Source organism: Heptranchias perlo, chromosome 18 (genome assembly GCF_035084215.1).
Source record: "Heptranchias perlo isolate sHepPer1 chromosome 18, sHepPer1.hap1, whole genome shotgun sequence".
Taxonomy (NCBI): domain Eukaryota; kingdom Metazoa; phylum Chordata; class Chondrichthyes; order Hexanchiformes; family Hexanchidae; genus Heptranchias; species Heptranchias perlo.
Genome location: NC_090342.1, coordinates 48,687,176 through 48,701,060, shown reverse-complemented (window position 1 = coordinate 48,701,060; position 13,885 = coordinate 48,687,176). Strand labels below are relative to the sequence as shown.

At 43.2% G+C, this 13,885-nt stretch overlaps 1 protein-coding gene across 1 annotated transcript in view; it reads left to right on the top strand.

Annotated features, from left to right (window-relative positions):
- The window catches only part of pdzrn4 (PDZ domain containing ring finger 4), a 425,267-nt gene that overhangs the window by 41,687 nt on the left and 369,695 nt on the right, over positions 1-13,885 (top strand). The window contains exon 3 of the mRNA XM_067999883.1: positions 4,066-4,173. Within this exon, the coding sequence (XP_067855984.1) occupies positions 4,066-4,173 (108 nt within the window). The remainder of the gene's footprint in view (positions 1-4,065; positions 4,174-13,885) is intronic.

Below are 13,885 nucleotides of genomic sequence, written 5' to 3'. Positions count from 1 at the left end.
GTTTGCTGCACTAATCCACTCATGCGCAGTGAGAGCATCTAAACCAGCTCAAGCAGGCCGAGATTACAGTGGTTAGCTGATGCTGGGATTAAAGGGGGACTAAAATAATTGACTTGAACTTTACAAATAGATTATTTGGAAAAGGCATAGTACAGCTTTAAGTAGAGTCTTGACCTCAATTTTCTTTCTCGTACTGAAAACTCAGTCTCAGAAATAGCTTGATCAAATCAAATAACCATAAGTAAATCAGTGTGCTTGTGTGTGTGTTTGAATTGCCATGCTAATTTTACTAGTCAAAGGCTACTTCTCCTATCCAGGTTCCTGGACATCAGTTATACCACTGGTGCTGAGGGGTTGTACTTTATACAGTTGTAATTTTATATGTGGGTCGCCTTATATACCTTCCTATTTTGCAGTCAAAAGTCTTTGCGGGGTGCAGGAGAGGGGAAATCTGTGTCCTTCCCAAAGAACAGGGCATTTTATTTTAATACATTTTGACTGACCCGCGTGCTACCATTGCTGCACAATACAGGAAGTAGGAGACCAGCAAGCGATTGGGAGCCTGAGAGGGAGGGCTAGCAGGTTGCAGACCAAAAAGGGATTTGTAAATAAAGGTAAGGATTTAGAATTCAGTTTTTTTTGGAAGACTGGGAGCCAGTGAAGGTTGGTGAGGACTGAGGTGATGGGTGAGCAGGACTTGGTGTGGGACATATTCTAAGGCGGTGGAATACGGTGGTGCTCAGAAAGCCAGTGAGAAGAGCATTGGAGAAGTTGAGTCTTGAGATAATGAAAGTGTGGATAATGGTTTCAATGGTGGCGGGCAGAGAATGGAGCATTGTTGATGAAGTGGAAGACAATTGTCTGGGTGCTGCATACGATATGACATTCAAAACTTAGCTCGATTTGTGTGTCATTTGGTTCAACGCGAGTGAACGGCCAGAGAGGGGGATGAAACTCAGCCAAAAGGTACAGAGTTATTGATGAGAGCCGAATAAAATGGATTTGGTTTTCCCAACTGGAGAACGTTCGGGCTCATCCATGACTTGATGTAAGATATGATGACGAAGGAGCAAAGCTCCGAAAGCTTGTGATTTCAAATAAAGCTGTTGGACTATAACCTGGTGTTGTGCGACTCCGTACATTTGATGTAAGGTCGGCAGTCCGACAAAGTGGAGATGGTCATGGAATGGGCTGTGGTTGGAGTGGAATGGTAAAGCTGGGTGTCTTCATCGTACACGTAGAAACTGACCCTATGCCTGTGGATTAAAGTTGCTGAATAATATGGTAATCTGCTGCTGTGGCCAGATGTTGAGTGAAAGCCTAGAACTTCAGCCAAGTCTCGTGTTGCTCCGCGCAGTTGGCTGCATGGTGCTTTTGGCTTGAGAGGATGTCCCCTGCCCATCTTGGTCAGAAAAGTTGGCTCATGGAGACAGTACAGTGGGAAAGGGATCAAATAAAACAAACAATCAAAAATAAAAGCTTACCAAAGTCGTTGGACATGTGTGTAGGATCTGGAAGTAGAATAGTGTGATTACTCACAGCAGATCTAAGATGTGTGCTTGAGGGCTACTACATGAATAAAGAACACTTCCTCCTTAAGGACTAGTCTTCCATCCTGCCCTCTCTAATTTAACTCCTGACCCTTTGATTTCTCGCAGAGAAAGCTCGTCACTTGTCCAAAATCAAGACGCAGTTTCTTTTGTAACCTATAATGTCAAAACACTGGGGAAAGAGTTGAATTAAACCCAGCACAAAATATTATCTCATATAAAGAAATACTGTTTAAACCTATAACTGGTGCAGCTGAAATAAGGTAAGTAACATTCTTAGACTTCAGGGTTGGAAGCAAGATGGAGACGGTTAAATTAATGTTACCCCAGAAGTTTTTCAGACAAAATAGTGGCTTAAAATTCCCCGGGGCTTCTATTGGTCTCCCTCTGTAACTGTGGCGGAGTCCTGTGGAAACCCAAGGAAACTTCCATTCTCCCATTACCAGGTAAATACAATTTGGGGGTAGGGCCAGAGGTCCCCATCTCGGCCATAGATAGGGATCTGGTGTATCAGTGGCACCTGGTACCCTAAGAAAGATGAGGTGTACACAGGGCGCATTTGACTCCACTCTTGAGATCCAGGCTTGGTAAAGGGCCTGGATGCTTGAAGATGTTTTTAAAAATATTTCCTGGTTCCACCCTCGCCTTGGGGGCTGAACAGAATGATGGCAGCGTTGAGGTAGGGGGCGGGAGCGGGGGCCTGGGCAGTTCCTCTCCCAGGGGCAAGTAGTCACCCCAGTTTCCTGATGTGGGTGGGGGGAGTGCCAAAGAAATACCGTAAGTGGCACTTTCACCTGGCAGCCCCATGGAAATGAAGAGTCTACCCATTGACCCTGCACAATCCCAAATCAACCAGCACCTGCAAAATTTTGGAGCGTTGCACTTCTGACCCCTCTTGTGGAATTTAGGAAGAGAGTACAGATCTTGTTTGGGGTTGGGGGGAGGAAGGAGGGAGGGCAGTGAGTGGGATTAGAAATACATGAGTGAGGTAGTCATGCCTATGTCCTGTAGAAGGAATAGGCTTAGGAAATAAATAGATTTAAATACACAACCAGTTTAAAAATGGGTTAGCTCTCTAGAATAATGACCTCACCATGAAAGCGTTCTCCTCAATCTTTATCATCTTGAGTTGGCTGCACATGGAATTAAACCTGGGCGTGGGCTGTAGGGTGTGGACCGAGATGTGGTTTTGTTACTGAGGGCAAATCAAGGACACGGGGACCCGAAGTGAGGTCCTTGCTAAGTTTTCTCGAGGCCCTCTCAGGACATGAGAGATGATGTTTAATTTATCCGATCAGTGAAGCAATTTGTGAAGTTTTTAATTCCTAATAGAAACATATGTTTCCTAATCTTGCAGTTTATTTTTTTTTTGTTGGGGAATTATATGATTAGTTGGCCGCTTGGGCTGCAGAGTGGACTTAGCTTAATACTTCTATTGAGAACAGAAGGGGTGAGAGAAGTACATGTGCAGAACTTAGCCGGTCTGAAGAATAGATACAATTTGCTCTCTTCCAGCCCTATTTTTAGTCCCTGGGAGTGTGCTATTTTAAGCTGCTGTTTTGACATCTCGGTTGTCATGGTGAGGTATACAGGTGTACTTCAGGAACACGCATCGCAGTTCAAGAGCAACTGGAATGTACTGCTAGAAAATGGGTCTGAAAATAATTACTGTACGTAACCCCTGCTGTTCCTGGTACTCTGGTACTGGCCTAACTAACAATTGAAACAAATTATACTGCAAGGATGAAGCAAGTAGCATTAGATGAAAAGTTTTGCTGAATTGAGTATTGTGCCCAGGCCTTAATAAATCCTGAAAAATGAAACATATTTTCAATACTATTTTGTTAATTTAATAATCTACATTTATTGTCGGGTTCTTATTATCCAGGCATTTCTACAGCGTCTTTACACAACCACTGGACGTCCCAAATGCTTTACAGCCAATTAAGTACTTTTGAAGTGAATTAACTGTTGTAATGTAGGAAACACGGCAGCCAATTTGCGTACAGCAAGGTCCCACAAACAACAATGACCAGATCATCTTGTTTTTTTAGTGATTTCGGTTGAGGGATAAATATTGACCAGGACACTGGGTCCTGCTCCCTGCTCTTCTTCGAATAATGCTGTAGGATCTTTTATATCCGCCATCTTTCAAAGGTGGGATGTTAAATCGAGACCCCATCTGCCCTATTAGATACTGAACTTAAGTGCCAGCTTAGATTATGTGCTCAAGTCTCTGGAGTGGGACTTGAACCCACAACCTTCTGACTCTGAGGTGAGAGTGCTACCCACTGAGCCACAGCTACTAGCCTAAAATAACTATAACAATATGTTTTAGTGTTGAGAATCCAGGTTAAATCCTGTGGAGCAGGGTTTAATGTTACCATTTGAGTTGTAAACATGAAATTTTTAGCTGAGCTTCCCGAGTCCAAGGAATGAATTTAATTAGCTGTTTCGGAGGTTGCCTATTCCCTACTGCCCCCCCCCAGTGACTCATTGTTTTCTTGCTTTATAGAACAGTGAGGAGGATTCTTCAAGTGAAGGAATTTATGTTTCCAAAGTTATGGAGAATGGGCCCGCTGACAGAGGAGATGGACTGCAAGTTCACGACAGGATCATCGAGGTAAGAGAGGAGGTGTGGCTAAGTGTATTGATGTCTGCTCTTCGACTTACTAGGCCAAGCGCATTCCAGTCTTCCTTCTAAGGAGACAGTATGCCTTTTATGTCAGCCCTCTTCAGCTTAATGTGCAAAGAGTTCACCTTGTTTTTAAGTGATGTACTGGTAATCGTCTGCCCTGATGAGACCTTGTATCCGGGGCTAGCTGCCAGCGGCTCAGATTAATCCAGCGAGCAGTTGAGCTACAGACAGAGGTACAGCTTTGTTCCCCACTCTGTGCTCACTTTGCCTGATTTCACCCGGGGGGGTTGCAAGATTGGTGCCAATGGTCTCAGCACCCCTGAATTAGGGAGGGGGTGGGGTGGGGGAGGGAAAAATGAATCGGGGTTCCCGTTCCTGATTGCTATCCAGTGACACCTCTGTAAATGCCTGTGTGGCTGTCAGGTGACAACCAGGATTGGGTTTGGCTGTGATGCTTGCACAATTGAATAGCTGGGCAACACTCACTGCCTAGGCTGAACAATAGCCACTCGGATGAGGTATTGGAGGGGAACTGCTGCCCACGGAGTGAGAGGAAAAAAATAATTTGTCTAAAAGTGGACCATTGTCTCTTCATGTGGATGCCCCATGAAACAGTAAAAGTGTAAAGACTATCCATAGTCCCTTTCCTTGAAGAGAAACCCTCCAACACTTTGCTTTTCTTTGAGGCTTTCATATAAACACGCAGTGCATGGAGCTGCAGTGGTCAAACATCTTCAACTTGCCTTATTGCCTGTAGGATTTCAGTCAAAGTGCAATGGTGGATGTGTGAAATGTTTATGCTTTGTCCACTTGACAAAATTGCCAGAAGTACAATTTATAGATTTTTGCCTCTCTGTGTTTGAAAAGGGCATTTAAATTTACACAGGGTGATGTGCTGGAGACTATCCCTAGTGGGAGCAATTTGGTGATTAATTGAGGGTATTGTACAAGAAGTATGTCACACGACACGAAAGTTCAGTGACTTTTCCTGTTGTGTGTTGGTGACCGTACAGTAAACCAGTGCAGTGACAACATGCCCTGCATTTTAAATCTTTTTGCTTGAAGAATCAGTCACAGTTAGACTAAGTGTTTTGTTTCAGCAGGTGATTTGTTATCCCTTGGAAGCTAGTATTTTGATTGCCTGTGGGAGTTTTTATGCCAAATTGTCCTCCTAGGATAGCGGTAGTGCATGGTAAGTGTAGACATTTGCTGTGGGATATTGCACCCTCCTCCAATCACTTGCCTTAACCATTGTTTTCCAAAGAAAATGAGTTTAAATGCTTTTAAATTGAATTTGTATAAATTTGCCTGATGTGTACAGTAATATTTCCCCTCTGTCTGCCTGTACTGTAAATACCTCAAGATGGCTGGAATAACTGAGAAGACTGTGTAACTTTGGCCATTGAGAATAAAGCAGTGCCACGTATACAGCCTCTTTAAATGTTTTGGGAAAGCTTGAGCCATAATTTGCTGTGGCAGGGCATCTAACGGTGTCTGCTGTTAGTTACACTTGCCCATTTAAGTTTGTAAAGATTTTTTTGTGTGGCAAGTTGTTGAAAGTGTGAGCTGATAACGTCACAGCGAGGGAAACAGGGCATCGGCGACCTGAGTATCTCCTTAAACAGATTGAAGGATTGTGAAATTAAGAGCACAAGGACTCAGAAGGAAGTGTAAATTAGAGAGGGTGAATTCAATGTCAAATCAGGTACAGAAAGAAAAATAGAGGGAAAGAAAGATTGGATTGAGAGAGAAAAAGGAGACCAAGGAAAAGTTTTAAATAAAATTAATTTAAAAAAAAATTTTAAAGTCTCCAACAACATTTAAAACCTGAAGGAATAAGACTCCACACTTGTAATAGTTAATTTTCAGTGCCAGTGAGGTTGACTGGCAGTAATTAACACTTACCTCATCGCTAAAAGGGTACTTAGACTGAAATGGATAAGACTTAACTTTCTGTGGAGAGTTTAGTTCGTATCTGTACTCGCCGGTCAATGCAGTTCAATGGTGAGGCAAACGGCGCGATGCCGTTTTCACAAAGCTAACGGCAGAGCGGCACATCTCGGACAGCAGGTTTTGGATATCCGCGTTTAACCGTGCATCTACCCCTTGCCTGAAGTTGCTGTCGTATTTGCATTTAAATAACAGCGAGCACCATTAGCCTCACCTTTATTTTGACAGGAAATTTTGGCTCCGTGTGTTGTCTAAGAGCATGTGTCAGGAATGATGATGCGCAATGACACGGGCTGTGCAGGATTGCGTTTGACCTTATACAATGGGAGTAGAGGTCAACAAATGGTCTTTTATATTGAACGTGTCTATAAGAGGAAATCCATTCAAGCTCTTTGAAGAATAAAGTGCCCACACATTTTCTCACATTCAGAATGATTTGTATTTATTCATATATAGGCCTTACCTTTTAAAAACAAAACAAAAGAAATTCGATTAGTTGGAGGTTTTCTCCCCTCGGGTAATGGCTGGTGTTTGGGTTGTGGTCTGTACACTTGCCAATACGGTACTTTGTATTATTTTCATAAGGATGTAATTTTCCTTATTTGAGGACCTACAGAAAGGTTGATCGCGTGAGAGGGAGGGGGGGGGGGGGGCGGAAAATGTGGAGAACAGGAGCTGCCAGGATGGACAAGCAGCAGACCGTGACGAGGCCTGTTGCTAAACTGACACTGTCCTAAGAAGCCATTCCAAGTTGCCTAGCCATTGATGTGAATGGTTGCCTTTTTTGAATTTGCCGTGACTTATACCCCTTGTGATTAATAGGCATGATGTCACTGTTGGCCATTCAGTGCTGCTAAACTAATGATGTCATAATAAGCTGTCCGTCCTGTGTTGCTAGGTTACTGACATGAAAGGCTGCCTTTTTGGATTTGTTCTAGATATTACCCCTGTGATTAATTTACGGCATGCTGGTGTAATTCAAGTGGTAGAGGGGAAAAAATTGTTGTTTTGAAACTTGCTGATTTTCTAAATTTAAAGTTTGATTTGTGCAAAAGTGAGGTGGGTGGGAGAGTATTTTTCTATGGTTTTGCTGTTGACAAACTGGCCAAAAACAGTGATTGCTTGATCAGAATAGCATGATGTATATCAGTGTTATAGCAAAGGTCTACTGCTGAGCTCCCCAACTGCTGCTCTGTCAATTTACGGAACTAGCTGTGTATTTCTGCTGTTACTGGTCTCAGGTATCAGTATAATTATGCACATCGATAAGGATGTTATATAGGGCTTGAGAATAAAGACAGTAAATGTCCCTTAAAAATGTTGCATGGAGTCAGAACTCTGCTGATCCCTATTTCACTGAGTTCGTACTATGGAGTACACTTGGCCCGCTAATGTAAGCAGGATGTATGATCTGAAATTTATACTGAATCCCATTTTGTATAGGTTGTCGACCATACACTGAGCTGCTGTAAATTCAACAGCAACTTGTTTAAATCTCATTGCTACGATACTGCACAATTTGGTTGAATGTTGAAGCACAGGGAAGCTAATGAAAAAAAAACACTCAAAGGTTACAAAAAAATTCCAGAGTAACAATGCACAAACACATGACTGAATCAACGGACTGCAAAGTACTAAAGAGATGTTGTGTTCTTGTGCTGAGAGGAAGCAGGAGCTCGGCAGTATTCCCAGAAGGATTTTCTTTGCTCGATGGGGAAGGGACTCACTTGCTATGTTTTGTCGATGGAATTTTCAGGCCTGCAGCTGTTGGCCAGCTGTGACCCGCAATGACTCCTCCGAAGGGTTAGACTGCTATCAGTTTCAATCACCTTCGGCTTCGCCCATTCATTGCTCATCCATGCTGCTTACGTTGGTTGTATCTGTGCAGTTGGCTCGTTGTTTGCATTACATAGAATCATAGAAGTTTACAACATGGAAACAGGCCCTTCGGCCCAACGTGTCCATGTCGCCCAGTTTATACCACTAAGCTGGTCCCAATTGCCTACATCCTTGAAGTAAAGCCCTTCGTTCTATTGGGTTCAACCGAGCTGGTAAACGTGAAATGAACCACTTCTTTTAGATCTGTTAAAACATGCTATCCAATGGCCCAGTGGATAAAGACATCACTGGGTGCAATATCAGGCCAAACGGTCTCATTCAATTCCCAGTCTATGCTGAGTTAGCTGATCCCAGCTAAAGCAGTGATTGTGTTGCTACACTTGGGCTCTGCACCCTTGGGTAGGGAGGAGAAAACTCAGCCAGTGTTCCTGCTCCTGATCATTACCAGTGATGCTTGCTGGAAAATATAATGTGTGCATTGAAAACAGGATTGAGTCCAGTACTGATAGTCCCCTCAGTCTTGCCAACATTAGGTGCCTGGACTTGCATGTGGCGACTTGAGCAAGTACTGGAGAGTAGTACCAGCACCTGGGCCACCAGCAAGAGTCCACACCTTCAGGAGAAAAGGAGAGCGGAAAAATAACTACGCTCTGGTGTGCGAATGTGCTGAGCTCCATAGCATCATGAACAGGATTCCAAGCAGGGTGACTTCCTGATCTGAGCTGAGCCACCAGAGGGCACCACCAAACAAGTGTGAGTCATCCTCCACTGGGAGGAAGCAAGAGTCAGAGGGCTAATGATTCCTTCCGCCGCTGCCACCACCAGCACCACCGCCGTTGAGCACCTCCTTGTGGCCAGATTCAGACAACGTCAGCAGGCCTGTGAACTGAGCTACTGGGTCCAACTAGTCCGTGTCGGCATTCACCCTCTACGCAAGCAAATAGTTCTAATCACATTTACCCACCCAGTTCCCATATCTCTGCAACCCCTTTCCCCTCATCCACCTTTCCAATTGATGGAGTGAGGGAGAATTAAGTGATGCAGGGAAAGATCCCTAATTGACACCGCATGAAGTAAATTGGTTTTACATGTTTGTTACTGTCGATATTATTGACACAGCACAGAAACAGGCCATTCGGCCCAACAGGTCTATGCCGGTGTTTATGCTTCACACGAGCCTAAGGATAGGATTTCAGTAACTTTCATTTTAAACCATCATGTTACATCTAATACTAGAGTCAATGAGTTGGTCTAAAACAACAGGAATTATTGACACTTTTAACCATTTTGAGGTGGTGCAGCAGCATATAGGAGAAAAAAAATCGAGTTTTGGTTCAGCAAGGAAGACAGTAGTGTACTGTTAAAACAGAAATAACTGTCCACATAATACTGTACTAAACCTTTATATGTGTTTGGCAATCTTCAGCTGCAGATTCCCTCCCAATAGCCTGCAGTAAAATTGAAAGTATGCAGGATAACTAATAATGAGTACTTGGAGTGATTTCAAGACTCTAATCTAATCTCGGAGTTCAGATAGTTATAAATCCAAGGCAGGCATTATTCTGTAATACACTCTCTTTTTGAGAAATAGAATGTTATATTGCCATATAACTTTCGGTTCAAATATCACCGCTGGCCTTCATCATTGGTGAGGCCTGTCACAGTCACGAGCTGTTAGGGTTCAAATACAAAAAAGCTGCCACTCCCTGCCCCCTCCAATGGCTCGGTGAGCTTATCCAGTGAGTAGCTGAACCAGGCTGACCAGGAAGGTCCTTGGTTTGATCCCCAGTCTATGCTGAGATGGGTTAGAAGCAGGGGGCAACAATTGAAAACCTGTCGAGCTCACCATTCCTGATGATAATTGTACAGAGGCCCCGGTTTTTTGAGTAGGAAGAGAACGGGAGAATAAAAAGCAAAGTAAATAAAACTGACAAATGAGAAACTAATAAAGATTGGTGAAATCAATCAGTCCTCGCTGACCAGTCTGGAGAACCTCTCAGCAATTTAACAACTGATGCCTCAAAACGCATTTGGATTATTTTTTTTTGTCTGCTGCTTTTTCTTTCATAGCCTGTTGATTATGGACTAAAAATGAGGTTTCTAACTTAATAAAAACAAAATAAATCATGAATTTTGCTATAAATGATTAATCTTAACCTATAAAGTTATCTTCTATGTGTTTGAGTTGTTTCTTTAATGTTTTATACATGAAGGCCTCAGCATCTCCTAAAAGCCAGGGCTTAAAGTAGATATTTTTGACCCAGCGCTGCCATTCCATTGGCTTCAGGGAGATGGCATAGTCTGTGCACAATTTCCCATTGTGCTTCAGTACGCCTGGTGGGCTACCTCACAAATGGAAGGCTATATCTCATTGTGGTCATGATGTGGAAGGATTTGAGTTTCTTTTGGAGCTTTATCCAGGTGAAATTAAGTTGCAGAGTTAAGTGTTTCAGATAAAGTTTCATTTGTTATCCACTGTTTAATTTTTAGTTTGGAGTAACAGCATAAATCAGACAAACAGTCAGTCAGAGAAACACTGGGGTGATTTTAAACTCCAAGAACGGGTGGGTTGGGGCCGGGTGGGAGTTAAAATAATTTTTTTTTGGGTCGCGACCGCAAAATTTTCGGACTTTGCATTCCCAGTGGGAAGCCTGTACTTTTACGCTCCGACGTTAAACCCGGAAATAAAGCCGGGATGCGGTCGCGAACCAAAAAACAACTATTTTCAACTCCCACCCGGCCCCAACCCACCCGTTCTTGGGATTTAAAATCACCCCCACTGTCTTTTTTTCACATCATCAAATACTTTCAGTTTTTTAAAAAGCTAATAAATTGATTGAACTTTGAAAGTTTCTCAAGCTTTGGTTGCCATCACCTGTGTTTTGTTGATGGTTAGTAAATATAAAGATTTAAATTAATCACACCTGTGTTTTGCTATGCTCCAGGAAGGAAGCTTCTGAGCAAAAATATTCTGCTTTCCTCACTCTCCAGTGCCCATTTCCCACCCTCCACATTGCTACTCACCCCCTCCTTAGTCACTCACTACCCTCATATTTAGCACCCTCCTCCACATATATGCGCTCACTACCACCAAGTGAGCATTTGCCCTAGCCACTAACCCAAATTGTCACCACCTCACCCCAAGTAGTCTTGACGCCAAACCCCCCAAATACAGTAGTCCACTTCCCTCATCTACTAACTCCCTTCAGTACTTGTTTCTCTACCCCAAATGTCCATTACTCCCCAAATCCTCATTATTTTCCTCACCAAACTACTGACTGCTCTCGCCAGCTGATTTGCTACTTCCCGCAATTGCTGGCTTTCCCATCAACAAGTTGCATTTATATAGTGCCTTCAACGTGGAATAACATCCCAAGGCGCTTCAAACTGGTGTAATCAGAAAAAAGAGACACTGAGCTAAACGAAGGGAAGAGCAAAGCTTGGTCAAAGAAGTGGGTTTTAAGGAGAGTCTTGAAGGAGAAGAGAGACAGGTTTGTGGAGGGAATTCCAGAGCTTTTGGGCCTAGGTGGCTGAAGGCACAGCCGCCAGTGGTGGGGCGAAGGAAGGGAGGGATTCACAACTGAATTCTTACGCAGCCTTGTCCCAATCATCCTATCCTCTTGCTTACTGAGAGCAATAGCACAGGATATCCACTTCCTTATAAAACACCTCTGACTCCTCATGGACAATACCACCAGGTATTGCGTAGAGTGTACATCACACTCTATGTGTGTCCGTAGCACAAACAGTAAAAGGGGAAACTTTTATTTCCCAGGAAGCAGGTCATAAAACACTTCACCGTCTACTTACTTCACTGGTTCTGACCACATCTCTCAGTAACTTCAACTCACAGTGAGCAAGGCCACTGGAGACCCATATGTTCACTTCAACGTAGAAGCAACTTGGGCGGTGAGTAAAGGGGATGTCGATTCGCTATTGCCTGTTTTTGCAGCACCATCCAAGACCAATTTCACCCTATGTGTGCCTGAATTTTCTGAGAGTGCATTTTTTTTGCTGCATTAAACCAAGATGGCCCCTATTTGGATGACTGGGCTCCTAATTTGCCACGGTGCATATCATTGATAGGGTGCTTCTTGTAGAGGCCTAGCAAAGTATGCTGCAAATCAAGCCGTGGCATTGAATTATCCTGGGGAGGGATCAGTAATGGTCCTTGTGTTGTGCTAGCCACTTTCCTCTTGACCTTGCTGTCAATTTAACAGATTCATACTTGGCCAACCAGAAACATTCCCCCTGCAATATTTTTCGCAGGTCTTTCCAAATTGTGCTACTTGCTTGATTGGAAATTTGATGAGTAAGAAGAACATTTCTTTGACAAGAAACATTGCCTCTTTAAAGGTTCTCTGCTATCTGTGAGACCACTCGTACACATTCTCACAGCATCGCTGCGCCGGTGATACAAATGACCATGTAACAAGGACGTTGAAATTATGCTGAGCCGGTGTTGGTGCACGAAAGCTTAATAGATTTGCCTGCTATTTTAATGGAGGTCTTAACCCTCTTGAAGTAAATGAGTTCATGCTTCCATTAAAATTGTGGACAAAAGAATTGCATACAAATGCCTTCAGTGTTCGCACATTGTAATCTTAAGGCCAAAGGGAGCATCATTACTTGACGCCGCTGCCACCATTTATACTGCAAATCAAAGCACGTGTTATATCAGCAGGCAGGTGTAAGGCAATGGTGCTTGAAGCAACAAAATGGATGATGAAGGGGTTTAAGGTTGCTATTGTGTGAATGCCCCTTTAAAAAGTTAAATATGACTTGACCTAAATTCCACTCTGTTGGCTCCATAGCCAGTATGTAAAAGCTGCTGCAGTCAGAGCCAGCCTAAAACCCCTTCAGTTATTGTGCTGTGTGTCATGGCTGCTGTGTGACACACTCCATTTGAGGCCCTTTAGCTTTTGTTCTTCAACCAAGTACATGTAAATAATTACTGCAGCTCAGATGCCAGAGTTGGAGAGTATGGAGTCTGGAAACTATGTATGGAGTTGCAAGTCTTGCCAAGAAGTACAGAGTAAAAATTCTGTCTTCACTCCGAGCTGTCCGCATCTGCCAACTGCACTCTGTGATTTGAGCAGATAAAAGTACTGCTAATATAGTCAGTTTCCCTTAAGCAGCAAACTATTGAGTGCTTTTTTTTATATAAGTGAGTAGAAATTAAAAAGTTTAACTTGGATCCTTTACACATTTGTGTTGCTTGATTATATTTTAGCTCTAAATTCCATTAAGTGACTGCCTCCCTCCTCACCCACCACCCCATCCAATTTTACCGTGTTTTATGTTTCATATCGCACGCTGCCTTATCTTGCGTGGCTGCTGCAGGAACACTGCTTTAACTTTCTTCAACACCGAAAGACAGCAGCTACTGTTGCCACTATCAGCGGACAGCCACTTAACACCTCTGTATGACATTCCTCTGTCCCCTCTTTTAACACGGGCGTTAACCCATTTGTCTTAAATGATTTAATGTCTCTGCTAAAATAGCAGCCAGAAGAATGTCATGTCCTTCTGCCAACAGTCATTTTTCAGGCGGGCGTGTTTAAAGTCGAAGGCGATGGGATAGTTTGAATCATTCGTTGTGGTCAAAGGTCTGGAAGAGTATTTCAACCTGAAATATTTTTAGAATCAGTATTATTGTGAAGTCGATTTTAAAAAAAAATTTGGAATGTGGGTGTCGCTGGTAAGGTTGGCATTTATTGCCCATCCCTTGTTGCCCAAGCTTGATGCAACTGTGTGGCTTACTAGGCCAGTTAAAGGTCAAACACGTCAATGTGAGACTGGAGTCACAAACAGGCCAGACCGGGTAAGGATGGCAGCTTTCCTTCTCTAAAGGACATTAGTGAACCAGTTGGGTTTTTGCAGCAATCTGACAGCATCATGGTCGCTT